This window comes from Haliaeetus albicilla, chromosome 19, assembly GCF_947461875.1.
Source record: "Haliaeetus albicilla chromosome 19, bHalAlb1.1, whole genome shotgun sequence".
Classification (NCBI taxonomy): Eukaryota; Metazoa; Chordata; class Aves; order Accipitriformes; family Accipitridae; genus Haliaeetus; species Haliaeetus albicilla.
Window position 1 is genome coordinate 4344505 of NC_091501.1, and position 26667 is coordinate 4371171.

Here is a 26667-nt window from a genome sequence, read left to right on the forward strand (position 1 = left end):
ACTGCCTTGCAAAAATTTGGGGAAGGTTTTCCTAAACAGGAGGTAAAATGATCTGTGGTCTGTACACCTCTCTCCTCCACAAGCTTGTTTAAGAGCACTGTAGTATGTTAGTATGTGGGAATAGCTTGACCTGAAGTGTGAATTGGGCACTAGACACTGTTTAAGATTCCGAGACTCCCATCCTGTAAGTAGATCCACATGGACAGATCCCTGCAACTGCTCAAAGCTCCCATCAAATGAAGTCCTATCGTCCATGTGGGTTTTCCTGCAGCATCAATGCTGTAGGCAGGATGGATGGTGTTGATTTCACCTAGCTTTACGTATCTGAGTTGTGGATGTGTATATCTGAGCTCGGGCCGTCTTAGGCTCCCTGGTATTCAGTGGAGAGAAGTAGGCTTATCTAGGGTGAAGTCCCCTTGTCCAGAAGGAGACATCAACTTACATGAGATGAATTGTGCTGTAGAAATATTTATTGCTTTCCACAGTGTATAAAGTGACCCCAATCTGTCTCCCTTAGAGCCACATACCTGCATTTCATCAGATGAACCCAGGCAAAGAGTCCCAGACAGAGAGACAGCCTTTTCTTATTCTCACCCTTCCTCTTTCAGGCTCCAGATGCTTGAAGCCATCTGCAAACACTGGGAAGGTCCGATCAGCCTGGCACTCTATCTTTCCGATGCAGAAGCCCAGCAATTTCTGCGCTACGCCCAGGGCTCGGAAGTACTTATGAGCCGCCACAATGTCGGCTACCATATCGTGTACAAGGAGGGCCAATTCTATCCTGTGAATCTGCTAAGGAATGTGGCCATGAAGCATATCAGCACACCATACATGTTTCTGTCCGACATTGACTTCTTGCCCATGTATGGACTCTACGAGTACCTCAGGTAAACAGACAGCAGAGGGATTCCCACTGTCACCCACGTTTTCGGCCCCTCCACACGCCACCCTGCTCACGTATTCCCAAAACAATGCAGTTTGAGCAGATCTGAAAGAGGCAGCTTATAGGTGTTTAAGGTGTGACAATGCCCAGCAAGGCACAAGAATTTTTAGGGTAGAGGAAGGGGCTGTAACTGGAAGTAAAGCAATATGGTTATGAAAGAAAAAACTCAGGTCTAAATGTGAGCCCTGTTAGCCATCAGAATAATTCCCTCAGAGTAGCAGAAGAATCAATTTGAAAATTGAACTGGACTAAGTATTATTAAATGTGCAAGAGCATCCTGTATTAGCGGAGATGTGAACCGGGCGATTTCCCTAAACATCCCTGGTTCTTAATGTCAGTGACAGAAAAAACATGCAAAGCATTACGGAACTTGTCGTCCCTGTGACACACTCTTAATGCAGTTCCGTATCTGAAAAGAAGGTGATAGTCTAACCAGCTCAAAAATATGACGGCAATGCCAGCACCTGTCAGGGCAAAATAATTAGCATAAGGAAACTGGGAAGAGTAACCTCAGTGTGTATTGTATCCTAATGAATGTGAGCAGGTTGGGCTGAGCAAACTACAGACCTCTGATCCATTAACTGAGCTTTTTTAAATAAAGACCTTTTCCCCCTGGAGGGGCTGGCCAGCTGAGGCCAAAGCATAGAGCAAGGAGGACACCCTGTGGCCAGACAGGAGGATTTCAGTTCCTTAGTCCTGACCAGTTTTGCTTTTCATCTCTGTTCTAATTTAGTAAAAGTTGATCAAAGAGTTCCAGTGACGGTCTGCGCATAGGTGATCCCATTCAGTCCATAGGCCCGGCGTTTTGGAATGTAAAGGGAAATACACCTTCCGATATTGTAAACTTACAGAGGAATTCCTTTGTTTCAGGCTTAACAACTCAGTAAGCATCTTCTCACTTCTCCCTCATGTGGAGAATTAATTGCTTTTTTCAATTTCTGCATCCATGTACGGGGCCAAATTCACTATTCAGAGGGCTGGAGCACCTCTCCCGTGAAGACAGGCTGAGAGAGTTGGGGTTGTTCAGCCTGGAGAAGAGAAGGCTCCAGTGAGACCTCATAGCAGCCTTCCAGTACCTAAAGGGAGCTTACAAGAAAGAGGGGGACAAACGTTTTAGCAGGGCCTGTTGCGATAGGGCAAGGGCTAATGGTTTTAAACTAAAAGAGGGTAGATTTAGACTAGGTGGAAGGAAGGAATTTTTTTACAGTGAGGGTGATGAAACACTGGAACAGGTTGCCCAGAGAGGTGGTAGATGCCCCATCCCTGGCAGTGTTCAAGGCCAGGTTGGATGGGGCTTTGAGTGACCTGATCTAGTGGAAGGTGTCCCTGCTTATTGCAGGGGGGTTGGACTAGATGACCTTTAAAGGTCCCTTCCAACCCAAACCATTCTATAATTCTATGGCTTTTAAGACACCGGGTTTCAATAATATCACTGAAGTTTCATCGCACTGTGTCAGCTTGTTTCCCACTTGTTTTAAGGGTATTTCTTTTTGACTTGTACTATGAGGACTCCAAAATCATTCTGTCCCTTGCACACGTTAGCTGTCTCAAGATATATGTGGGGACAGTTGTTGTTAGTTTCTCTGTTCTTTGACGTTAGTGTTGCATACTGTTATATTTCTTCCGATCAATGCTGGACACAGTAAGGGTAGCAGCTGTTGATACTGGCATGTAGTACTAAAAAAGCAACTTGTTCCTCCATGCTGCTTCGCAGTGCACTGATGGGATCCAGCACTGAAAGGAAGAAGAGAGGAGAGAAGACAGAATGACATACCGCAATGTACTTGAGATATTACAACCATAGAAATAATTCTCGTGTGGTGATAATGTATTGTAGAACTAAATGCACAGAGATGCAACCCATCAGTGCTGTTTTAGAAAAAAAACAGATTCACAGTGAAAGCTGTTGCATCCAAGACCTTGTGTTACTCTGCCAGCTTTTTGCGAGGCCCATACCGCCTTAACTCTGACTGTGCGTCTCTGTTGCCTGGGAATATAGAAATTCCTAATCTGCTACTGCTAGCTCTTTAAAAAGGGATTGGATTTTTTTTGCGTGTGGACTAGAGGCTTTTGTTGCTTTTTCAATAATGATTTTTCTGAGCAAAATAGCAGGGAGGTGCAGTGAGATTATTTTAAATACCGATACTCTGTATCTTTCTGCATTGACTGTTCCCACCACCTCTGCAAGTAGCCGATTAGTGCTATCTATCTGAATGGCACCGATTGTTTGTTAGAGAGACGTACAAACATTTTCATCTTTATTTCCTCATATAGAACAACCATAAGCAGATAGAAATAGAGTGGTGTTTCAGGCATCTCTTTGTACAGGATGAGCCAGACAAGTCCCTCTCACTGCAAGTTTGCTGATTTACATATACTGTATACTGTCTCTCTACAGACAATATATTCTCAGAAAGAAAGGAATTTTGAAAAACATTTTCAACATATTTTGAAGGTGTTGTATATGAAAGGTTACAGCCAGTTTTGAAGGGGAAGCTGATGGAGCTGATGGTTACCTGTCCCTCTAGGTATCTATTGCTAGCACAGATTTGTGCTAATTGAGCTTTTTCACAGCTGCTAAGTAAGACCACTTCAATGCTTTTTATCTCCATCAAACACCCTTTTTGTCCTACCTTACTCTTCTGTGAAGTACAAAAGGAAAGAAATGTATCATTTAAAGATTTCCTGTTTACGAAACTCACTTTCATGGTCTGTGCTGAGTCGAAGAAGTCTTTTGTCACCTTCCCTCATTAGTTACTGAGGTCATCTTGTCATTGCCCCAGAGGTAAAGGCTCTTTCTGGTTGCTACAAGTAAGGTGTGGGGGTCATCCTAAAGGTTCTTCTAACATAAAATAACTAGACAGGCTGCTTATCTACAGTTGTCACAGCTAGCGTTAAAGTTCTTACCAGACACATTCGTGTAAAATGTGCTCTTCGGTTCCAGTGACACATTTAGCATGAATTGGGACCTGGCATCCAATCTCTATCCACAGGTTTTATACCTGTCCCCTGCAACTTGAGTTGTGAAGTATTTCTGGTTGTTCCTCAGCGTCTCAGCAAGAGACACACTTCACGTTCTGCCTATTGTTATTTATTTGTTGGTCGCTTTTGTAGGCTATGCATTCATTGCTTTTGCAGAGAGGAAGAACGTTCTAATGAATTTCACAGTGGACTGACAACTCTCCAGTTCTCTACCACAAACTCTGTGACTGCCGTATTTGTTGATCTCATACTAACTACTTACCAAGTCCTGATGGTGGAAGCTTATTTGAATTAATGGACTCCCTTTTTTTTTTCTCCCCTGAATTCAGTGCTTTAGGATTAGATTGCTAACCTTTCTGTGCCAGAGCTTCTCTATCCTCCAGAAATGGGAATGATATTGCTATCTGTCCCCATGAGGATGAGAATTCTGTGTTAATTTTTGGAAAGAACTATGGGGATTAAAAGATTGATATCAGTGTGCTGTAGTTCATTCAACCTGTGACGAGGCTCTTCATTTCTTCCATGCTTTTTGACAAATAGGGTTGATTACTAGATTTAGAAATTTAACCCAACCTGCACTGTGTCAGAATGACATACTTCAGGTCTGAACACAAAGATGCCCGGGAAACGGTCTCCTGGACAACAATAGCAAAGAGAAAGCTCTTCATAAAATCATATATCCTTGTTTTGGGATTTGGGGAAAAAGAACAGATAAAGGAAAATGGATACTGACTCACTATTACTGAATCCAAAAAACAGGCCTCATAAGGGTAGTGCAGGAATTCAACAGTTTACCCAGTGCTAGTTTGCAAAATAACCAAATGTAATCCCTACATTGCAACACCAACAGTGAAAATTTTCCTACTCCAAGTATCACAGAACCAGTCAACCAGCAAATGGCACCTCTGCTCGAAACAGGGAGAAAAGTCACCCCACAGAAAAGGAAAAGTAGATTTGCTTCCAATTGGAAGAGGTTACATTTTCAGCTGGTTGTCTGAGGAACAGACCGCCAGCCAAGTTATCAGAAGAAAACAGAAGTAGTTTTTTTCTCTACCAAGTCTTCCCTGCCATTAGCACAATTTGCATGGCCTCTGTTGTCCTTTGTTGCTCAGGTTAAACACCTGGAAGTCAGCACTGGCTCCTTCTTCCCCTTACATTAGTCCTTTCTGTCATCTAGTCAGGCTGTTCTACTCAGAGGTCAGTGCTGCTGGACTTCTTGACTGAGCATGTCTCAGTTCTCAGCTCGGTTTTGGTGAATGCCTCCACTTTGACCTTACCAACATGCACTTCAGATGCTCACATATCTCTTGAAAATATTTCTACAGAGATTATCCCGCTATTCTATTTCACTCTTGAAGTACCTCCACCAGTTCTCTGTGTTTGACTGTATCCACTGCAAGCATCTTGTTTTCAGACCTCTGCTTCTCTCCACTGACCTGACTTTTTATGTTGACCTTTGACGGTGCAAGGGATTGCAGCCTCTTGTATCAGTTTGTTCTCTCTGCCTTTTGGTTTTCTTCATGAAGGTACTGTCATCTGTTCTTTCCAACAGTTCTGCCAATGACACCTATATAGAATTTGCAGATGATAAGAGTAGGGAGTGTGCAGAAAGGATTATTGATATCCACATCATTTTTGTGCTTGTATCCCATATATTACAAAATGAAGCATGTTCAACACTAGTTTCAACGCAACTTGGTCTGTCTGACAGTCTCTGCTGTTACTCTTGCTTGATACCTGTACCTAGTTCAGCTACGTTCAACTTCAGACTGTGAACTTTGGTGGGCAGGATTGTCTCCTACTCTTTGACAGTGCCGAGCACAGCAAGGCCTTGATTTTTCCCTGGGACTTCTGAGCTCTTCATCAAACAGAGATAGTGACAGCCATAAATGGAAGCTGCTGTTTCTTTGCAGAGCCCGAAGGTTGAGCATCACTGAGAATGTTACCTGCTCCTTCCTAGAACTGAATCCCCAAAGCTCTACTGCTCAAGGCTGATAGATTGCACAGAGTCCAGAAAGCCTGAGATGCTGGAAGAGAAACTATGTTAGTGTCCCCTGCTTTCAGAGAAGGTGTGAAGGGAAGAAACATTAAGAGCATCATAAAGACTGGATCCTGGCACTGCTTAGCGGTTCTGGAAGGTCACGAGGCTGATTGTGAAGGAGTCGTCTATTTACATGCAGATATCTCGGCCATTAGCGATGGTGAGGGAGAAGCTAGTGAAGAAAGTACAAAAAAGTTTTAAGATGCTGTTAAACTCCTTCAGTTGTGAAAAGTTCACTGGAATGTGGCAGGGGTTCTTTAAACAATGCCAACTTTGCAGTAAGGCTCTGAGAACAGATTTCTTTTTATAGAACAGGCCTATAGGGTGATGTGAATTCTCTAAAATTCAGATTTTATTAAATAGCCCTGCTCTTCTTCTATTTCTCTGTTGGCAATATAAATGAATTCTAGGTATTCTGGGCCTAGAAAAGTGGTTGGTTTGGTCCTTCTGTTATTATGACAGTGATCCCAATTCCTTCATCTTATAAGGCTGTAGAGAGTTTGCTGCTTGTCAACATTGTCCTTGATTGCTTGTTGCAGTAACATAAAAGCCAGGACAGTGAATCCTGTTAAAGGGAACTGACTTTGACAGGGAGAGAGAGGCATATTTCTCCTATGAAATACAAAGATAATGAAAGGAAAATAGAGACAGAGTTATTTCTAATGACAAGCATAGTAAGATTCAGTTTGAGGATGGAGAAGTAACTTCTTTTTCTTTTTCTTTGGGTCTTAGTTTGTTAGGAAAGAATAGACTGAATACCTCTGGCAGGCAGGGCGTAAAGTTGCTAAGCTGTTGCTCTCCTGGGGCAGTCGTCCTAAGGCCCCTGCCTGGAGAAGGGTCCTATTGTGCAAAATGCAGTATGTGCACACACACGCACACACCGAAACAGTCTTTGCACTGAACAACCTGCAGCAAAAGAATGGAAAAAGCAAGGTATCTCAGGGCATGCAGTGCACAGCTCTTCTCTGCAGGAAACAGCCTCTTTGCCCTATGTACAGAGCCAAGCACAAATGAGCTCTGATCTCTGGGCGCTACCATGCACGTGATTAACAATACTCAAAAAAATACTGCTAATGTACAGTTTTGCTGATTTGCACCATGTCCTGATGCAGTAGATGTGTGCCTTGCCTTGAATAAAGACCAACCATCACAGCAACAGTGTTCTTGAGAGCAAATATCTGGTCCATAGTGATATTAAGGTAGCACTCACCTTGCAGGACATACAGAGCTCTAAAGCAGAGGTAAAAAGCAAGTATGATGGCACAGCATAGCACAGAGAATAGCTAGGCTGAAACGCAAGCAAACTTTCCAGCTCCTCATCTTGTAAAGTCCCACTAAGTCCTGGATAAAACCCATGGTTTTTTTATAGCTGCCGTTGACTGGGCAGTTCTTTCCCATATATGTAGTAACATTCAACTATGATTCTCTTAAAGGGGTGGTCAGTTGGCCGTGCTCAGAATGCTAGTTCAGGTCTGTGCACCCCTGGACATGCAGGGCAGCATTGAGCAGTCAAACGCACAAGTTCTTTTTGATCTGTGGTAGTGTCCCTGCTCTTAGAGCAGCAGATCAAAAGTAGAAGAAAATATGAAGCACCCCTGGGAAAAAATGTGGGTCATAGTTACATTTACAGTATCAAACTGCCCATTGTCTGCACTTTATTTTGAAAAGCCAAGTGATTTGCTCAGTTTAAAATTTTCCTGCTTTTATTTGTTGTTTCTCTTTGCCAGGAAGTCCGTCATCCAGCTGGACCTGGCTAACACCAAGAAAGCTCTGATCGTACCTGCTTTTGAGACCCTACGCTACCGCCTCTCCTTCCCCAAGTCAAAAGCAGAGCTGCTATCTATGTTGGACATGGGAACCCTCTTCACTTTCAGGTAATGGAAAGTAGTTTTGCTGAACCTGTGGTCATTATCTCTAAAGATCTTCTTGATGTTCTTGTGAATATTTGATTTTTCTCTCTCACTGTCAGCTAGCTAGCTCCATTAAGAAACCTATTGGAATATTTTTTTCCCTTTTCACAGAGAGGCAGTGAACAGGATCATATGTGGATATATTCCATCTGTAAGCTCAGCATTTTATGTAGCATTATAGTCCTCTACTGAAGGACTTCAGTTGTTAAATTGAATTTGTTTTATTTTCATCATTTTTTTATTGCGCTACAAAATCAAGCGCGACCATTACACTCATGTGCGTGTAATTTGCTTTTTGGCTGCCAAATACTATCCGGATAGCTGTGTGCCTCATGTGACCAAAAATAATTTCTCTCTGGTCGTTGGTTCCCTTCCTTATGGACTTACTGGAAAAACAAATGCAGGCTTGTCCTGTGCTCTTTTGAAGTGTGAAACAGCTGCTTAAACAGCTTGAGTTTCTCAATGCAGAGGTAAAAGTGTACCCTGAGTAGAAGTTGAGAAGCGAAGAACACCTAAATTTGGAGCTCCTCTCAGAAGCAGACTCCTTCTGTGGCTGTGAACAAGTCACTTCTATTATCTGCCAGACTCTTCGGTTTTAAAATGCAACTACCAGGGGTTAACAGTCTCTTGGGCGTGTGTGGTAAGGTCTGATTAGCAGACAATTGTAAAGCATCGCAGCGATGGGAAGAGTACAATATGGCCTTATGATGTTGCACAGAGAGGGGGCCTGGGAGACCTGCGTTCTCTTCTCAGCTCCACTACTGCCCTGCTGGGAGGTGGTACGCGAATCAGTTCGCTTTCTTACATCTCTGTTCTCCATCTCTGAAATGCAGGTAACAATGTTCACCTCTCCTTTTTACAGTATTTTGAGATCTAGAGATGAAAACTATGAAAAAGCTAGGTATTATCTGTGGCCGGTGGAGCTCTTTATCACCTCTCACATCCTTCCCTTACTTTAGAGCTTTCCTCACACTTCTTCCATTCCCCGTCTTACACACCTCTCGTTGCAGCAGCCACCCTTCCCTCAAGTGGCTGCATGCACACGTCATAGCAGACAGCCTGTGTGAGCCTGGAAAACATAATTCTGACGCTACCTCTACCAGTGACTGCCTTGAAATAGAAACTTGAGGCAACTGAGAGAGGCATGCCTCTCTCTGGAAAATTACTTAAGGATACTGATAGAGCAAGTGCCTTCACTCTCCCATCATTCTGTAACAGTCAAAGACGTACAAATTAACAAGAGATTTGTTGATAGAAAATAATTGTTTCTCCCACAGTTGAAAGAAAAAATCCTTCCAGTGGAAAATAACACCCTCAGGATTTTCAGATGTTACATTCCACCAACAATCAAATTTTCAGCTTGCACAGCAGTGGCCTTCCACTACAGATTTCATCCTCAAGCTATAGAGCATGTTGGCGTATTACGTACGCAGCCAGCTTTGCAGATCCTTTCTCAAGTCTCACTCAGGCAAAAAAGTCTTTAACATCAGTGGGAGTTTTGCCAGCGCAAGGTTAAATGAGAATTGAAGGACACGCGGTCTGTAGCTGATGTACATATTAATGTGTAGGACACATTTTACAAATGCTTCCCCAGTTTGCTTTGGCTCATTTCATTGCTCAAATCTATCAACAGCCACAAAGCAGCTGTGATCCGGGCTGAGAATTTCCACCTCCACCTTCAAGGTGCTTTAATAACACTGCAATCCGAGGCTGAGCGGGTGGGAGTGAGCTGGGGAGGACTGCTGTGACAGTGATTGCTGAGAGTGCCTGCAGCATCCCAGTCCCTCACACCACATGGTAGATTACAATCTTTCCCTCACTGAAATTGCTTTTGTCACCTCTTTTCCAAATGGTGACCTTTTCTACCTCTGGGCAGCTAAGAAGTACAAAACGGCTCTCAATTACATCCCCCAGTCACCACCAGAAGAAAAAAGGGAAGACGTGAGCATCTGCGGCTGGCAAGGTGCGCTGCGTGGAAGCCCTCCGCGGCAGCGGGTTGCTCTGTGCCAGCTTGCTGGCTTTGTTTGCGGGCTGCCTGGCCGTGCCTCACGAGGATGCGCCTGCTCGGTGCCTGGGTCATAAACCACAAACGTACTGCCGACACAGCTTTCAGGCACCGGGGAGACCGCAGCTGGTAGAAGACACATCGTATTGAGAAAACATAACCAGCAACAACTGATTAACTAATTAACTGATTGCGTCCGCAATCCAGCAAAATGTTTCAGCGTCTGAGAACAGAACTGGGAAAGTTTTTCTTTCACCGAATCATCTTTCTCACTGAAACGGGAAGCTTTGAGCGAGGCAGGGAGGAAGAACACTCTGAGAAGAATAATGATTTTATTTATCTGAGTTTACTATAGTTTTGAGATTTTATTTTAAACAAAAGCAATTGATAATGGAAATGACACATTCGATCCAAAGCGGGGGGGGAGGGGGCTGTTTTCCAGTTGTTTTCCATGAACCGTGGGAAAGAAACTCATCATCATTTTATGGAGATCGAATGATTTGGTTTGGATTTGTCAAAATTGCCAGTGTAGTGAAAAATATGTTGTTCACAATTTTCACAAAGTTCTCCTGGGAGTCAGTGAGATTGAGCGTGGCCTTAAAATTAAATGTGTATTTAAATCTTTGAGTGAGAGGGGCCTGAGCAGGAAAATTAGATTTATTCATTTGTCCTGTGAGATGGAAGACCAAGACAGACAGCAAACCACTTCTCACAACTGCGTCACCAAGAGTAAAGTCTGTTGTAAGTTACTCACTCCTTTATGGTAGCTTCCTCTGTATGGACATCCATGTAATGGCGTGTGCATATCTTACTTTGCAGTACATTTCATGCGGTGATGAGTCATTGGCCAAGGCCTAGCTCCAGCAGATTATATGTGTGTGTATATATATGTAGACCCATATATATTTTATGTACAGAGATGTATGTAACCCTGAACTCTCACAATTCTTGTTTCCAGTCTAATTATTCCTTTATAATTAGTGTGTGCACACCTCATTTGAGCATCCTGTATTCATTTTCCTCTTTGTCCTGACCTTAGCCATCCTTTTGTCTTCCTCTTTCCCTCCACTCACGTCAGTCACTCTGAAGAGGCAAGCTGATCATCTCTGGTATTATTTTTTTGGTGCAATCAGGTCTATTCCTTCCTTTCTGCTTTGTACTGTCTCTCTGATCTCACCTCCATATTTTCCCTTCATTCTCTTTCCCCAATTATTTTTTTTTCCTGCTGATCAGTTCTCTCAACTCACAGAGGTTATACTTGAGCTGCTGTAACTGCTTACACTGATATCCCCAAAAAGGGTGGAAAGAAATTGATAGTTTTTATGGTTAGTGTCCTGGACCCCCTCTGTTTAAGCCAGTGGGAGAATGTTACTAGAACAAAAGCAGCATTTGACTGCTTCTCTGCAGGAATCTCTCAATTAACCAAAGTTTGTATGGGGCTTTGAAGATACAAATCACTTTGTAAGTGTTTAGTAGTCATTATTATTATTATCATAATTAATTTCAAAATGCCAGAGGTAGGATTTTAGAAGATACAGCATCCTCCACAATCCCATATCATTTTATACCCCACATTGTGATTTTATTTTTTTTCCAGCATAGATAGCTGCCCATTAGTGACTGGGCAGGTTACCCACTCATTTCCAAAAGAGACCAAGAAAAGGGATAGGCTTTTTGGAGATAATTCCAAAGGGCATTAAGGATTGTAAGCATCTTTGTGAATCCGGCACTGGTTTCTAATAATCTCTAGAGAATTAATTCACCGTCAGTTTTTTTAATACAGAAGGGCTTTGTTTTTCCAGGTCCCCAAGCCAGATATCTGAAAGCGATGCAACCTATTTACAGTTTAGAAATGCAGCCTTCAAAGGACCATGTGTTACTTGGGACTCCAGTGCTATCCTAATAATTCTGTCCTCCCGCACTGCCCCTGAACAAGGAGAGTCAGCAAAGCTGAACGCCTTTCTGTTTTTCCTATTACAAGCCATACAAATATACAGTCCAAGTTAAAACTCCTAGGTTGTGATTTTACGTCCCTGTTATTAGCAATGGCTCGCAATGTTATGAGAATTTCTGGGGTTGAAACATTACCTCAGATCCTAATTCTGCAAATGTTTAATGCTCAAATCCCTTCACTTCTAGCACGAGTCATCCCCGTGAATTCAATGTACCTTACATTACAAACTGGCAGGATGTTTGGTTTGCCCCTTCTGCTACACATCTCAGAGCACTGTAATACAGATGGCCTGCTATGCCTTTGTTTCATTATTTAATCTATGAGTCTGCAGAAAGAGCCTGTCTCATTGATTTTTGGAAAGGTGTAAGAAGAATAAGTTGGTGAGAGAGTCATTGACCCTGGCACTAATGGGGTGGATTCAAGCTGTGCTTGGAGGAGACCTGCTGTGACCTAAACAAGATTAGCGAAGTATAAAAGGATCTTTTTCTGTAAATCAAATTGATTACTTGCCTGAGGATCACATGGGTACTCCCCACAATGTAGAAAGTACAGCAGAAAGCCTTTATGTAATATTTTACTTACTAATTTAATTATGCACTTTGGCTCCTGCTATAGTAATAACAGTAATTAATAAAACGGAACATCTATCCAGAGCTGCAGCTGTCTCTCATACAAATTATAAAATTGCATATAAAACAGATCGTGAATGTCACTGTGGTGTAGAAGTAGCTAATTTTAGGGACCTTATCTGAGCTACAGATTTTCACACTGATTTTAGAGCACTGATACAGCCGCTTGGTTGCTAGGAACGAGGCACAGCACTTTGTAGTGCAGATGGACTGTCTGTGTACTTCGTAATTGTTTCTCACATTAGCATTAGGTAGTGTTTTCACACTATCCTTCACCAACGAGATGTGTTTAAGCATTAAGCACATAGAGGCTCTGGGAAGCATGCTGGAAATAGTCCTAGAAATTGCCTCCAATATGTCCTGAAAATGATGATGTGAACTGTAAGCTAATGTCCTTATTTTTGAGCATTTCATCTCACAAGTAACATTTTGTTGCCTCACCAAGATGCATTCTATCTAATTGCCCCCCCCCCGTCCGTGCCATTTATGTCTGTTTCAGGTATCACGTCTGGACGAAAGGGCATGCGCCAACGAACTTTGCCAAGTGGCGAACAGCCACCACCCCTTACCGCGTCGAGTGGGAAGCAGACTTTGAGCCATACGTTGTTGTGAGGAAGGACTGCCCGGAGTATGACAGGCGGTTTGTTGGATTTGGCTGGAACAAAGTAGCTCACATCATGGAACTGGATGCACAGGTGAGGAGACGACGCCGGCGTATCTCGCCCAGGGCTGGGCAGCAGGGTTGTGAAAATGAAATCTGTGGTCTGTAGGAAGGCCTCAGGCTTTGCATCACCAAAGTGCTCATCTGGCCTGACTGAGCTCCTTAATGAGTGCTTCTTGAGTTGGGGACATGCAGTTTAGTCCTCGTCCACCATTAAAAGGAGAACTGAGCCTCAGTTAGTTTCTTTGTCAGTGCTGAGAACATCATTGTCTCGCAGTGGCACAAGCCCCGCAGTGCCCACCTCTTGCCCAACAGTGTGCCCGAGCAATGCAGCCCTTGTTGCCAGTCTCATCACCTACTAGGGGTTCTGTAGACCTAGCTGGAAGTTTTTCCGTTAAACAGAGGTTGGCGTGTCCCAAATGCTAATTTAGAATTCCAAAAGCGATCTTAAATTGAATCCAAGGCAAGCATCTTCAATTTCTGGCCTGGATTTACAACACATCTCTGCAAAGCCAAGGACTTTACATTTGCAAAGTCTCTGGCTGTGGAGCAGGCTTGAGAGGATCCAGGTACTTGATCCTTGGGCTACCTGCCTCTTGGATCTGTGACTTGGGATGGAGCTGCTGGGCAGAATATATAGGAATAAGGATGCAGAGAAAGCTCGAGAGTCCCAGACTGGCACTACAAGAACTCTTAGAGCTGCCAAGGTCCCTGCCACTGACCTAGATCTTAGAAGCTGGCAGTGACTATGGCTCTGTGGGAGCCCAGTGCTGCTGCTCGCTGAAATGGCAGGGTTTGCATCTCCCTGCTGTTCTTGGATGTGAAGCAAACCACTGTGCTAATCAGCAGGGTCTGGGTCATGGCATTTCTTTTTAGTTTGGGTTTGGGGTTTTTTCAGTTTGGTTTCAGTCCCAGTTTTTGAACTAGTATCATTTCATGCGAACCAAAACCCATGCTTTTTGGTCATCTGTATCCTCCTATGCTAGCTTCTGCTGTGTATCTGGAACATAGCTGATCCTTCTCTGCTCAACTCTTACCAGTTCATGTGAAGCAGAGCAGCACAAGGCATGCAACAAGTTACTGGGAGATTGTGTCTCTGGGATGCGGGCTACAGCGTATTTGTGTGCAGGCACGTATGTGGGAGGGATATTTTCTACTTCTGCTTACAAAACCACACGGTCACCTTGGGCTGGCAGCACTTGCCCTCTGTTTGCAGAAGGGCATTCCCAACAAATTTGTACCTGCTTATGTTGAGAAAAAATTATTACAGACTAGAAAAAAAATTGTCCCTTGTATTATCATTAATAATAATACGTTGCTTTGCTATAGCACTTTAATTTTCCAGTGCACTTTCCAAACACTAATCAATTAACCATCGGTTGTGGAGAGTGCCAGGGTAATGATTTATTATTTGTTAATCTGGGTAACAAGGCTTATGTTCCCGCTGGCAGCTCTCATCTAGCACTCACGATCTAACTGTTCTGTTAGAGATGTTTGCCCAGCATACAGATTGACACATGGGAAATTGGACCATTTTTCAAAGTTGATCATAGTGCAGATATTTTAAATGGCCATTGGGTATGAACTAACTCTAGGGAATTGTTTTTCTCACTCTTCCAGCCTTAAAAACATTCTCACATTGAAAAGAAGTTTCAATTTCGTCTGTAGTGACATGGCTATCGGCCTGTTCTCCCACAAAATCAGCCTGGAGGGGGACGTGGGATCACACAGCTACCTCTCCCTATGGCATTCCTCTCCTTCGGGGTGTCCACAGATCAGGTTGCTGCCAGCTGCTTGGCTGGCTTCGTTACCAGAAGGCAGAGCAGCTTCTCAACTGAATTATTTCACTGATCCTCACGACTGCAGAGTCTGTCAAGAGAACGCTTGCAGACTCCTTACCAAGGGCCTGTGCCACTGCCGTCCTTCAGAGCAGCACAGAGCTTGGAGATAACAGTCATTATTATTCTGGGGGTATGCAGATGTCCACTGAGCTGGATGCTGTACAAATACATAGATAATGACAGTCTCCGTCTAAAGAATTTATAACCTGTGAGGTGGGTACAGACGTTCCTGCAAGTGCATTGCTTTCTCAACAGACGTTTCCTTATAGTAGAGATGGGCCATTAGGAAACCTTTCCCTGCTCTTCCAGTGACTGCGGAACTAGACTGTGAGCAATCCTTTTTCCAGAACCCCAGCCCAACATCTTTCAAAGGGGCTTATTAGCAGCAGACTAGTAAGATTTTGGAAGGCTTTATGTGCCTTGAAGGCCTTTCGGAGGGTTGGGAGCACTGCTGTGCTGAACAGTTTACACTGCAGAGCGTAGCTGGTCCCTGACCTGCAGGATTACAGACTTGAGACGCAAACAGAGAACAAAAGAAAGATTGTATGAGGGGGATGTATCTTCCTCTGCAGCTTCAGCCTTTAGTTTTAAGGTCCCGTAGAGACATATTTTGTAGTTTATCAGCTCTCCTTACTCCATCATGCCAGCCTTTGTTTTCGCATTTGGTTCCCCATTAGTTCTAAGTCTCTTCCAGCTAAATGAGTTCTGCCTGTGAGCATCAGTTTATTTTGCTCTTGCTGTACATTTGTCACCCTAAACAGAAGCTCAGAGGGGCCCATTCCCATGTATGACAGCATTGTAATCTGGCACAAAGATTTACCACTTTAGCACTGTCTGGCAGGGAACAGGCGTTCCCAGAACGAGAAAGGAGCAGCCATACAGCTGCATCTGCACCTAGCTGTCCAACACGTACTGCTGTTTCATAGGTGTCTCTGGGACAGCGCTGCAGCCGTAGCTATGCTTTGAGCTGACCAATACCACTGCCTGAGCTGGGAAATGGATCCACATTGCGTTCCGCTCATTTCTTTGCATTCGTTTGGGTTTCATTTGGGGCTGTGTTGCTCAAACACTTGGTTTCTGGTAGCATCGTAACCCAGCAATTTTCAGTCTTTTCCAGGCTGATCATATTTTGTTAAGTGAGGAGGGATTTATAGGTGAAACACTGATGTTTATTGGCACAAGCGTGTTCTCTCCCATAAATCACTTTCCCTAACAAAATGTGTTTGGAATACTCTGCCTCTGTGCTGCAGATACTCTGTGTCTTTGCACAGACTCCTAAATCTACAAGTAACTGGACTTTGCAAAGCAGGGGAAGTTGTGCACCATTTCTTATAAAGCCAGCATGCTCTGGGGCTATTCCTTCCCTGCCCACTGTCTTCTGCAGAGATGGTTAATGAGTCAATACAGCAACAGTTGTAAACAGAAACTGTGTGAGGACAACAGGAAATTTGCCTGTGGAGTCTTTGAAGTTTCTTTGTCATTTGCATCCCATACAAGTCATATTTTTTGAAATTTCTTATGAAAAAAGAGATAGTGTCTGGGCAGTTAGGGTGGTTCACATCTCTTTTCTGCCCAATTCCTTGCAGGAGCAGTTATCTGGTTCTTGCACATCCTACTTCTTAGACATCCTTGTCTAAGAAGCAGTCTTTGTCTAGCTTTGCTCTAACGATCATGTATTTAATTATAAAAATGGAACAAATCTAACAGGAATAATCGAGACTTAAATGAACCATCATTTTTTAACAACAAAAATTGTCAAAGAACTTGTTCAGACATAAATAAAGAGAATTCTTGAAGTAGCTTTAGAGGAGCGGGGGAATTAGGCAGTATCTCATACTTTGTGAAGGAGAACTTAATTTGCGCAAAACCTTCTCAAAGCCTATGGATTTAGCAGGTCCATTTTCACACATTGCCTATAAAAGATATCATAGTCTCCCCTTATTTCAGGTTTATAAATAGTTCTGGACAGTTTTGTCACTGTATCTTAGTACACAGGCAAAGCAACATGTGTGTTGCAGTGTATGCCTTTGTAAATTAGCTTATTGCAGCATCCCAAGCCAGATAAATTGTATGGGCAAAACCATGCTTTTACATGGACACTTGAGACTCATGCCGTGTGCAGTCACAGCTGTGTTGGTTGCAAGCACACTACCGCAAAATCTGCACTGCAGACATGGCTCCGGGCATGCCCTTTGTACTGTTGCCCCATCATTTGGCTTATATGGAGTAAAACATTTTAAAAGAGAAAGTTGATCTTTCATAAAACCAGGAAAAAGCAACTTTAAAAAACCAGAAGGCTTATTTGGCATATCTGTGTGGGTTTGTTGCTTCCGAGGCCCACGCTGCACTGTCACTTGATGGAGGATGTTTGATTGCGGAGGTACGAGAGACGTGCATTGCAAGAGGGCTCAGGACCCCCCCTCACAGCCGGTGTCTTTCTCCCCCAGGAGTACGAGTTCACGGTGCTGCCCAACGCCTACATGATCCACATGCCGCACGCCCCCAGCTTCGACATCACCAAGTTTCGCTCCAACAAGCAATACCGCATCTGTCTCAAGACCCTGAAGGAGGAGTTCCAGCAGGATATGTCGCGCCACTACGGCTTCGCAGCCCTCAAATATCTCACGGCGGAGAACAACAGCTAGCACAACGGAGCCCGTGTGCGGGAAACGGGGACGCTGGAGGGAGGAGTCGCTCAACGTTTGGGGTCCGGTCTTCAAACTTGGAACTGAGAAATACTTTCTGTTTTTATACCATACTCGGCAGTTCTAACCGTAGAAATTCGAAGTGACATGTCTTCGGACTATGCTCATTCGTCCCTTCCCCGACTACCCCAGGCCTTTCAGCTTTAGCATTCGTGAGGTGTCAGCGAGGGGCCGGCCACGAGCCCACCGTGCTGCCGGAGGTGGGGACTGGGCAGGGGCTGGGAATGCACTCTGCTCTCTTAACTGCAGAGCAAGGACAGACCTTCAGAATATAGGATTTCACGTTGCTATTTAATAATTTGACATGCTTTTTATCTGTAAAGGAAGATCTTCGGGTCGCTGTCCTGTGAATTTCAAATCTGCACTACTCTAAAAGGGAACTTTCCCCTGTGAACTTTCACAGGGGCCCTGTTAACATGGATGACCTTGTTAATGCAGGATGAGCCAAAGGTCTGAATTAGCCTTGAAAACGAAGGGGATGCTTTCACAATACTGCGCTCCAGAGAAGGTGTGTTACTGGTTTAGGTGTATACATGATATCGGTTGGTCTTTTATTCTCAAATTAGTTGTTTTATCAGGAAAATCCCCTGTGCCCCACCCTGCCTTTTCCCCAGTCCTAAGTGCTGCTCCTTTCCTTGCCAAGGAAACGTCTCCCTCGTGTTTCTTTCCCATCTTCAGTTCTGGTGGTCCAGTAAAGAAGATCAGTAGCTCTGCCGGAAAGTGAACAAAATTTATCAGTGTAAGGTCTGTTTTCACCAGAGCAACTTGTTCGTGTGTGTCTCATAAAATAAAGGGCCTGGCTGTAACTCTTTATCTTTTTTAGGCAGGAATTGGATTTTGCCTATAAGGCACATTGTGCGGGGGGATATTGATTTGTAGGCTCATTTCGGTGCATGCCCATCCGTGAAGGCTTTGGGCCTTGGGCTTTAAATGGACTTCTTTGCTGAACAGGGAATATAAACATGGCAACTAGCAGCCTTGGTGCTCTCCTGCTGCCTGCTGCAAGGTCTCAGAACTACTTCGTTAAAGGAGTTTATAATTAAGAGGAGCAGAACCGTTAGGAATAAACTCCCCATTCGAGGGGGAGAAAAGAATGTGTTGGGAATCTGAGTGTGAGTGTTTGCTTGGACGTGGGCTGGTCAAGTTCACAACTTCGGTACACACAGGAGTATGCTGGAGGGCGGACAGGAAACCTAACAAGCAAAATGCAGAAAACAAGACACTGGACTTTTTACCATTTTCTTTATTCTTCAGTATTAATGTTGTGTTTACATGGGATGAAGAGATGAGGTTTAATGCACTACCCTTTGCAGGGCTATTTGTAATTTCTGTTGCAATGTTAGTAGAGAAAGCAGAAACAACTCAGTGAGAAATGCGTCTGTCTCCCTGCCCCAGATCCCCATACAACCACACGTACCGATACCACTGCCTGAGTTGGGAAACGGATCCACATTCTGTTCTGCTCACTTCTTTTCCATTTTGTTTTTCAGCCACTGGACCTTCTACTTTCCTCCCCACCTCATCCCTCTAGAGCTTGGTTTTATTTCTAACCTGACATTTCGTGAGAGCTTTCTGTTACGGTGGAAACCACGCGGTTAAACCAGACATTTAAACTACAAATATCAGTTCATCATGCTGTGTATATATAAGAAAAGCCAAAAAAGGCAACATCTTTGACAAGAAATAAAAAGGGGCGGGAGGCTATGTGTAATTTTCACTTGTTCCCCTGGGAGTGTTGGCTGCATAAGAATACATCACCACATAATTTTCCAAAGTACTTTTCTTCTGTTCTTAATGGCTTTATGTAAAGATTTACATAAAAAGCTGGGAAGAGCTGGGAAGAAGTGAAATGAGTGCTCATTCCTGGCTAAGATACATTCTTTTAAAAAACCCAAAATCTTAACTCCCCAAGTCCCGTATTACTCACCATTAAGGGCCCAGGTCACTCTGCATATTGAGAATGAGAAGAACCCTGCAGCACAGAGTCCTGTTGATTAGCTAATGTGCAGAAAGATACCAAAAGCTGATCCTAAGAGAGGCTACCACTGGTTGTACCTACATAAAATCCCCAGTCAGAGCTTCAGTGTGGCCACCATTATGTTTCATATATATTACAAACTTTATTTCCAGATGTACATTTCTCCTTGGCTTAACAATGTTGCCCAAGGATGGACTGGATTGCCCTGCAGCAGCATAACCTGTAGCATGGACCTGTACATTGTTTGGATGTGCCATTATCCACATGAACGTGATTCTGTCCTCAGTGGTCATGAGATGTGGATGGGGGAGCAGGGAGGTAATTGTTAGCTGCTTGCCTGTCTGTACAGCAAGTCGTGGGACCTCCTGGGTAGGCTTAGGTGTGCTGGCTGGTGTAACCAGCTCAAAGATTGGTGGTAGGTTCAAAGAGCCCCTTTTTTTTCCCTTATAGACACTGTACTGATTTGTATCTGTCATGTCATGTTTGTCTATGATGTGCTTCATAATTTGGGAGGTGTGGGACTTGGGTTTTTTTAACACATTTCAGCCAATTTACATGATAGCAAATTAGGATTACATATCTATCTGTAACTGCCAGGGCTCCTCCAACACGCTGAAAAAACCAACAACAACAAAAATCCCCAACTCAGTTGTAACACTGTCTTCCAGTCCTCTGCTGTAGTAGGTATTTGCTGGCAACTTTGTTACTTAATTCTCAGTTTTCTCCTGAAATCTTCAGGAAATATCAGATAAACCTGGTGACTTAATGCCTTTGATTTATTGATTTGTTCCACCAATTTCTCTCTTGAGTCTTCAGTCTATGACCTCTCCTTATCTTTGATATTTGGAAAGTGTGAGTCTCTCATTTAGGTATCATGCCAGCACCCTCTCTAGTGAAGACTGATGCAAATAAATAATTTAGATTCTTGGCAATGTCCTTATTGTCTTTAATTGTTTCTTCTACTTATTGTTTGGGGTGGCCTACCGGTTATCTCCGGTTTTCTGCTTTTGGGATACTGAGCAAATGTGTATTTTCAGTTTTAACTTCCTACCCTTTTTTGCTCTTCAGATTCCCTCTTAGCTTGCTCAAACTCCATCTTAACTATTACATACCTTCCTTTTGGCTTTACAAAGTTTTGATTTCTATTCTCTGAAGGGTTCCTATTTGGCCTGAATCACTTCTAAAATTTCCAAGTTAGTCATACCAGCATTTCCTTGTCCTTGTCTGCCATTTATCTAAAGGGATACCATACTCCATAGCTATTTATAAGCCCTTTCCATTTTTAATCTCAGGATTTCAGGTTTTTCTTTTCTTTTTATTTAGGGCCACTGATTCTTTAAGGGGGGGTTGTTTTTAAATTTTTATATCAAATATCAGCCTACTAGGTTTTGAGGGTTTCTGTTTTCCTCTTTAAACCTTCCTGAATGCTAACCTTTTCCTAGTCAAGGGATCAGAAATAAAATGTTACAAAATTCTTTTGTTCTTCTAATTTGGGCTCTTATCTTGACACATTTTGTTCTGTGTCTCCCTTTCCCCCCTCCACTCCAAAACATTGACACAAGAGTCACTGCAAACTTTTCAGTCCCAGAGCCTGAACTGTGTGTTTCCCAGCACGCTCTGACATCCCACCACATTTCAGACATAATTATTATTCCAAATAATAATCTGCTGGCTGGCACCCAATCCTCCTATTTTTGTTTTCATGCTTCTCCCTTTGATATAACAGGCTTTGCAAGTTTAAGTTTTGGGCAAAGCACTTCCCTTTATTTAATGCCTTATTGTAACCTTCTAATACGTTTCCATGATTTCTCTCTGCTGTCACAGTATACACCTCGAAATGTTTGGCTGTAGTTTCCATGCTATCATTTTCTGGCTAAGGGTCATCTACTATTTGCCTACCTGGCAGACCTAGAAAATGTCTTTGTTTATCCCAGGTAGTCCTTAGTATCTATCAGATTTTTCCCCAAGTCCTACTTTTAGTAATTCCTTCCAGCCTTGCTAGTTTCCTATGTGAGCAATCTGGTTCCAGTTCATAATTTGCAATTTTTTTCTATTTGTAATCATTATCTTGGTCTCTGTGACATAAAGGAATCAGCAGCTGTACCTGCAGTTCCATCACTTTTGTTAGACTGAATATCACATTCGCTCACATTATTCCTAACGTACTGATTTTTTACCTGGTAGTCTTCATGTGGTTTGTATGTAAATCATAAACTGCATTTTCCTTTTACTGCAACAAGCGGAGGCACTTCGTAGTGTTATTTGCAGTAGCTGTTGCAGCAGAGTAAGCCCTGTGTTAGAGGGAAAAGCACAAAAACCTTGTCAGAATTGTAGCTACTGTTTCTCTCTGCAGGGGAAAATAAGGCCCTAGCACAGCTGAACAGTATTATAAATGCCCTGCACAAAACACATTGCGCATTATTTTCTGGTAGGTATAATCGTACATCGTCCAATTAAATATGAAAAATACATTTTTAATGTTCTCATTTTTACATGCAGTTCTATCCAGAAGGTAATGCATTCCCTTCTGTATCTTGCCAGTTTCCCCCATTACTCCAGCCTGCCTAATAGCCCCATCTGGTTTTGGCTGAGAAAGATTAATGACCAGCAGCACTGGGAGTCCTGGCAAATCAGCAGAGATATTACTCTTAGGCATTGCACAGACATTCCTTCCTATTCTGCCAGATACTGTACGGGTGTTCTTCAGGTTTCAGTGCAGCAACAGGAGAACACAGCAAGCTCAGCAAGTGGGGTGAGCATCATTATTTATGAATTTCAACAAGGTCTAATACATTAGATGGTGAGAGTGCTAAAAAAAGAATCAATCATTGTTAGCTCAAAAAATATTTCAATTTTAGGAAAAGAAAGCGGCTAAGTTTCTGCAACTCCAGTAAGTGAGACTGGAACAAAGAAGTCACTAGTAGACAATGAAGCCAATAACCTAGTATTTCCACTGCAGTATTGAGAATGCAGAAGCATTGATAGCAAAATGAAGTCATTTTTACAGTAGTAATTCATAATGTATATTTAGACGGTGTGTTTACATCCAAACACTTAGGTGAATTGGGGATTGTTTGAAGATTGTTACTTTGGTTCACAATATAAAATTAAGTTTTGAAAAGCTTCTGGCTGTGCACAGCAAATTATGGCTCAGGAAATGCTTACAAATTTGGATTTAGAAATACTTTGCTTTTATAGGAATTTGTTTTCATCAGTAGTTACACATCCCCAAAACAAGACACAAAGTCCTTGAGAATTTCAAAAGGAACTATGTACGTGTCGGTTGGCCGGAACATTTTCCTCTTACGACAACTTGGGGTTTGGGGTCTGTTTGCTCTGCAGAGTAGAATTGTTATGATCAGTTGAAAAAATAATCTGGGAATTAGAAAGCCAGCCAAATACTTATTTGTGTGATGGATCATATGAATGTATTTGTCCAGACATGTTAATGGGTACTGCAGTGGAAGTGTTAGCTCATTGAGGGTGTCAGGATGCAAAAGATCTGAAACCCGGACTAAGAGCTTAGTATCTGTTCTGTCATTCTGTGCTGTAGTTTCCCCTCATAGGATAACAGCTTCCTGTCTCCCAGCTAATTACTGCTTCTGTAGGGTTAAAATGTCCTAAACCTCTGCAACATGGATTCATGGGAAGTCACTGTGCAGGTGACAAAGGCTGCATTTGAGCTCCATGGTCTATTGCCATGAGATACAAGATTTCAATCCGAAAGAAATAGTTTTGACCTGGGGGTAATTCTCCGATCAGGCGTGTAGACACCACTCTCACCAAATATATTCAAGAAGAGGTCCCCAAACACATGAGGCCAAGCAATTCAAGCCAAGCTAAGCCTGTTCCTCAGTATTATAGTAACATAATTCTCAGACAATGGATGTGTGAGTTTTCAACGTTAACCATTATATCACAAGACTCCTGCTAAGGCTGCAAAATGAGTCATGTGAAAGTTAGAGGATCTGAAATTTCAAGTTGCTGGTGGAGCTGGTGATTTGCTCATACAACTTCTTTCTGCCCCCCGGCACATACATATAGGACATAGTCTCTACACAATCCTTTTCTGGGTTTTTTTAGAGGACTCTCCTTTCATTCTATGCACAGGGTGGATGGTACTCAGGGAATGAAGCAGCTGGGTGATACTTCTTTTTACTTTTGCTCTCATTGAGCTTTTCATAATATGATAGCTGCCTTGATTCTGAGCAAAGCCAGACTTTTTTTTTCTTTTTTTTTCCAAAGGATAGGTTTAAACTGTGATTTAGGAAAATCAATTATCCCCCACGCTCTCAGGCTTTCTGAGCAGAACGCCTGCAGTTCTGTTCTACAGGCTTTTCTTGTGTGGAGGGATCCTACGGAGCTGTTCGAAATTACACACTCGGAGGCCTTGTAGCACTCACCCCCAACCTATGAATGCTAACAGCTGAACATGCAAGAGTGATGAATCCCAGCTCTGTCCAGGCATGTCTGTTCTGTCTCTGGGAGCACTCTAAAGGCTATCGGCAGTCTGTCAGGTAAGCAGTGAAAAGACGGAGTAAATAATTGAGGGGGAGGGCCACGAGGGTTTGTTTTAAGTAGCCAAATTTCCAGAGGAATGAGGAAGGTAAAATCATTCTGAGGTCCCTCAGATGATCTGTTCGTAGGATCTGTGGGTTGGACTAAGCTCTTTCTGGATCTGTGGCATTTCTTATCCAACATCGGCCAATGTGGCCCACCTGTAGTAAATTCTGTGGGTTGTAAAATTCATAGAAGTCAGCACTGAGATTAAACCATTATCAGCTCAAAGGTGTTTAATTTGTTTCAGTTCCTTGGATTCCCACATTGCTCCTTTGGTGCTCATAAGAAAAAAAAAAAAAAGATAGTAGCAGCTTGATGACAGTAGGAGTCTGACTACCCAGCCTTTTTTAAATTGTCAGCCCTGAGGTCAATGGTTGGGGCAAAGCTGGAGCTGGCGAGGTGCGTAGAATTTCCTCTTTTGATCTGCCTGTGGATCTGTTGTTCCAGCGGTGCTCTCCAGCGATGCTATAAGGACAGGAAAAGCTATCCAATGCTGATTGATCCATGAACTCATCCAGTCGGAACTAACAACCAGCAGCAGGAAGGAAGCCACACTGCTGTCTGCTTTGAGTTTTTTTAGATGGCAATAGTGGGTTCAGTACAAAACCTATTATTCTGATGATAGACTTTGCTGAGCTTTTCTGCATTTTAGATGTATACTCACCGTGAGTGACAGAGGCCCCTTGGGGTTAGGAAGAGATGGGACTCAGCAGTTTGCTGGTTCGGAATGAGAACAAGAGATACGTGTATTTTCCCTCAACACCTTGCCCCGTGTTTACTAATTGTGTTAGCACCAGTTAATCTAGCTGGCCTGAGGCTCGGTGTGCAGGCTGGGCAGTAAGCTTCTGCTGTCTGTGTTGATAAGTGAGTGGACAGATAAACGAAATGATGCTTTCTGTCCATAACATCCATAAATATTGCCATACGGGTTCAAATGGCTCATGGAGAGTTTACATCTTTCGCTTTTCACTGTCAGGGTTTATTCAAAGAACAGCAAAGGCAATCCAAAAAAAAAAAGCAATGGGTTCTGTAAGGACCCACAAGGATTAACATTCATGGAGATTGATCAATGCAAAATATCCACCAAGTTAACCTGCCAGCTTTTGTCATGAGCGCAGCAAATACAGGCATGGTCATCTTCTTTCTGATTACACTTCATAGAGCAAAAACAAGTGTATGTAATAAAAACAACTCTGAATCAGATCACACATGTTTTATAATTTTTGTTGCTTTCATTTCCATTTTCAGATGTGAAATTAACAGTTGGCAAAACTTTATTTTCTTAAGCTGATACAGCTTTCTTCTGCATTAATCAGACTTGCAAACATTACAGCATTGTCTGGGGTGAAGAATAGTACTGAGGGGTGGGCGAGATGTCTGCAACACCACTTTCGTGCAGAGAGAGCGTTTCCTGTAGCCTGGGGGATTTTTCTTTCCTCTGTGCTATCATAGGTTTTATTTCTATCTTAGCAGTGTCTCTTCCAGTAAGTATGAAAGACTACTGACTTGTGCTAGACCACTGCGTGAGTTCATTGCTAAAGCAGTGTTTCTGGCACGGCACCTGGCCCTCCACAGAAATTTATTCTGCGGGGGGCGGGGGGGGGTGTCCAATTTTAATTTTCAAGCCTATACCTGAGAGAAAATTCAGCAATTTGAAGCTGTAAGAATGGGATCACTAGGCTTTGTTTTATTCTTAGCATATCCATAGCGTTCAAACTTTTCTGTCCACTACACCCCTGTATCTTCCAGAAAAATATTGTTTTGAAAGGAAGAGAGTCATTGCAAGTAATCCAGTGGGGCTGAAATCAGCAGCATTTACTGATGAGTAACCTACTCAAGCCATAAGTTTTAGCACAAGTTTCTACAATTTACAAATTATCTACTATTTCTGTAGGGCTCAATTTCAGGATCCTTCTTCAGCCAGCCCATTCTCAGGTTTTCCACTTTCTCTGCACATTCCCAATCTGCTGCACCCCTAAATCCATGTTCATACTAGCCTTAGGTAGGTGTTGGCAGGTATTTTAAAGACAGTATAGACAGTTTCCACAGTGCTGGGGTCTGGTTGTAATTATTACATAGAAAAAGACATCTCTCCATTGCTGACTCCTTTAAACCAGCAAGAACTCATTTCAAAAAAAAAAAGAGAAAAACAAATACTTGGGCTGCTGGGCGAGAGGAGAGGGAGAGACTTAGGCCTTCAATACCGTCAATGCCAAAACACGATCGTTCCTTAGGACCTGACACATTACTACAAGTTGGTAGCCATGCATAAGATGTCAATGGTGGTTATGTGTGGCTCTGGAAGAAAAAATGACTTTAGAAGACTTGACAGAGATCCTTTGGTCCGAGGCCATAGGTTTCAGTTTTCCTATGCATTTGAATTGCCTTTCACAAAGCCGTGTCCCAGTAGCATGGTTCCCAATGGACAAGCACTAACTAGCATAACGAGTCTATAAAC

The 26667-nt window shown here is 43.0% G+C and overlaps 1 protein-coding gene across 4 annotated transcripts in view; it reads left to right on the forward strand.

The window, feature by feature from the left end:
- The window catches only part of LARGE1 (LARGE xylosyl- and glucuronyltransferase 1), a 286503-nt gene extending 265922 nt beyond the window's left edge, over window positions 1-20581 (forward strand). For 2 of the 4 annotated variants that reach the window (XM_069807359.1, XM_069807360.1), the window contains 4 exons: window positions 609-887; window positions 7694-7840; window positions 12964-13159; window positions 17414-20581. In XM_069807359.1, coding sequence (XP_069663460.1) covers window positions 609-887; window positions 7694-7840; window positions 12964-13159; window positions 17414-17611 — 820 coding nt within the window. In that variant the 3' untranslated portion in view covers window positions 17612-20581. The remainder of the gene's footprint in view (window positions 1-608; window positions 888-7693; window positions 7841-12963; window positions 13160-17413) is intronic. The other 2 variants (XR_011328841.1, XR_011328842.1) reach the window with 2 other exon arrangements.
- Window positions 20582-26667: the final 6086 nt, after the last annotated feature.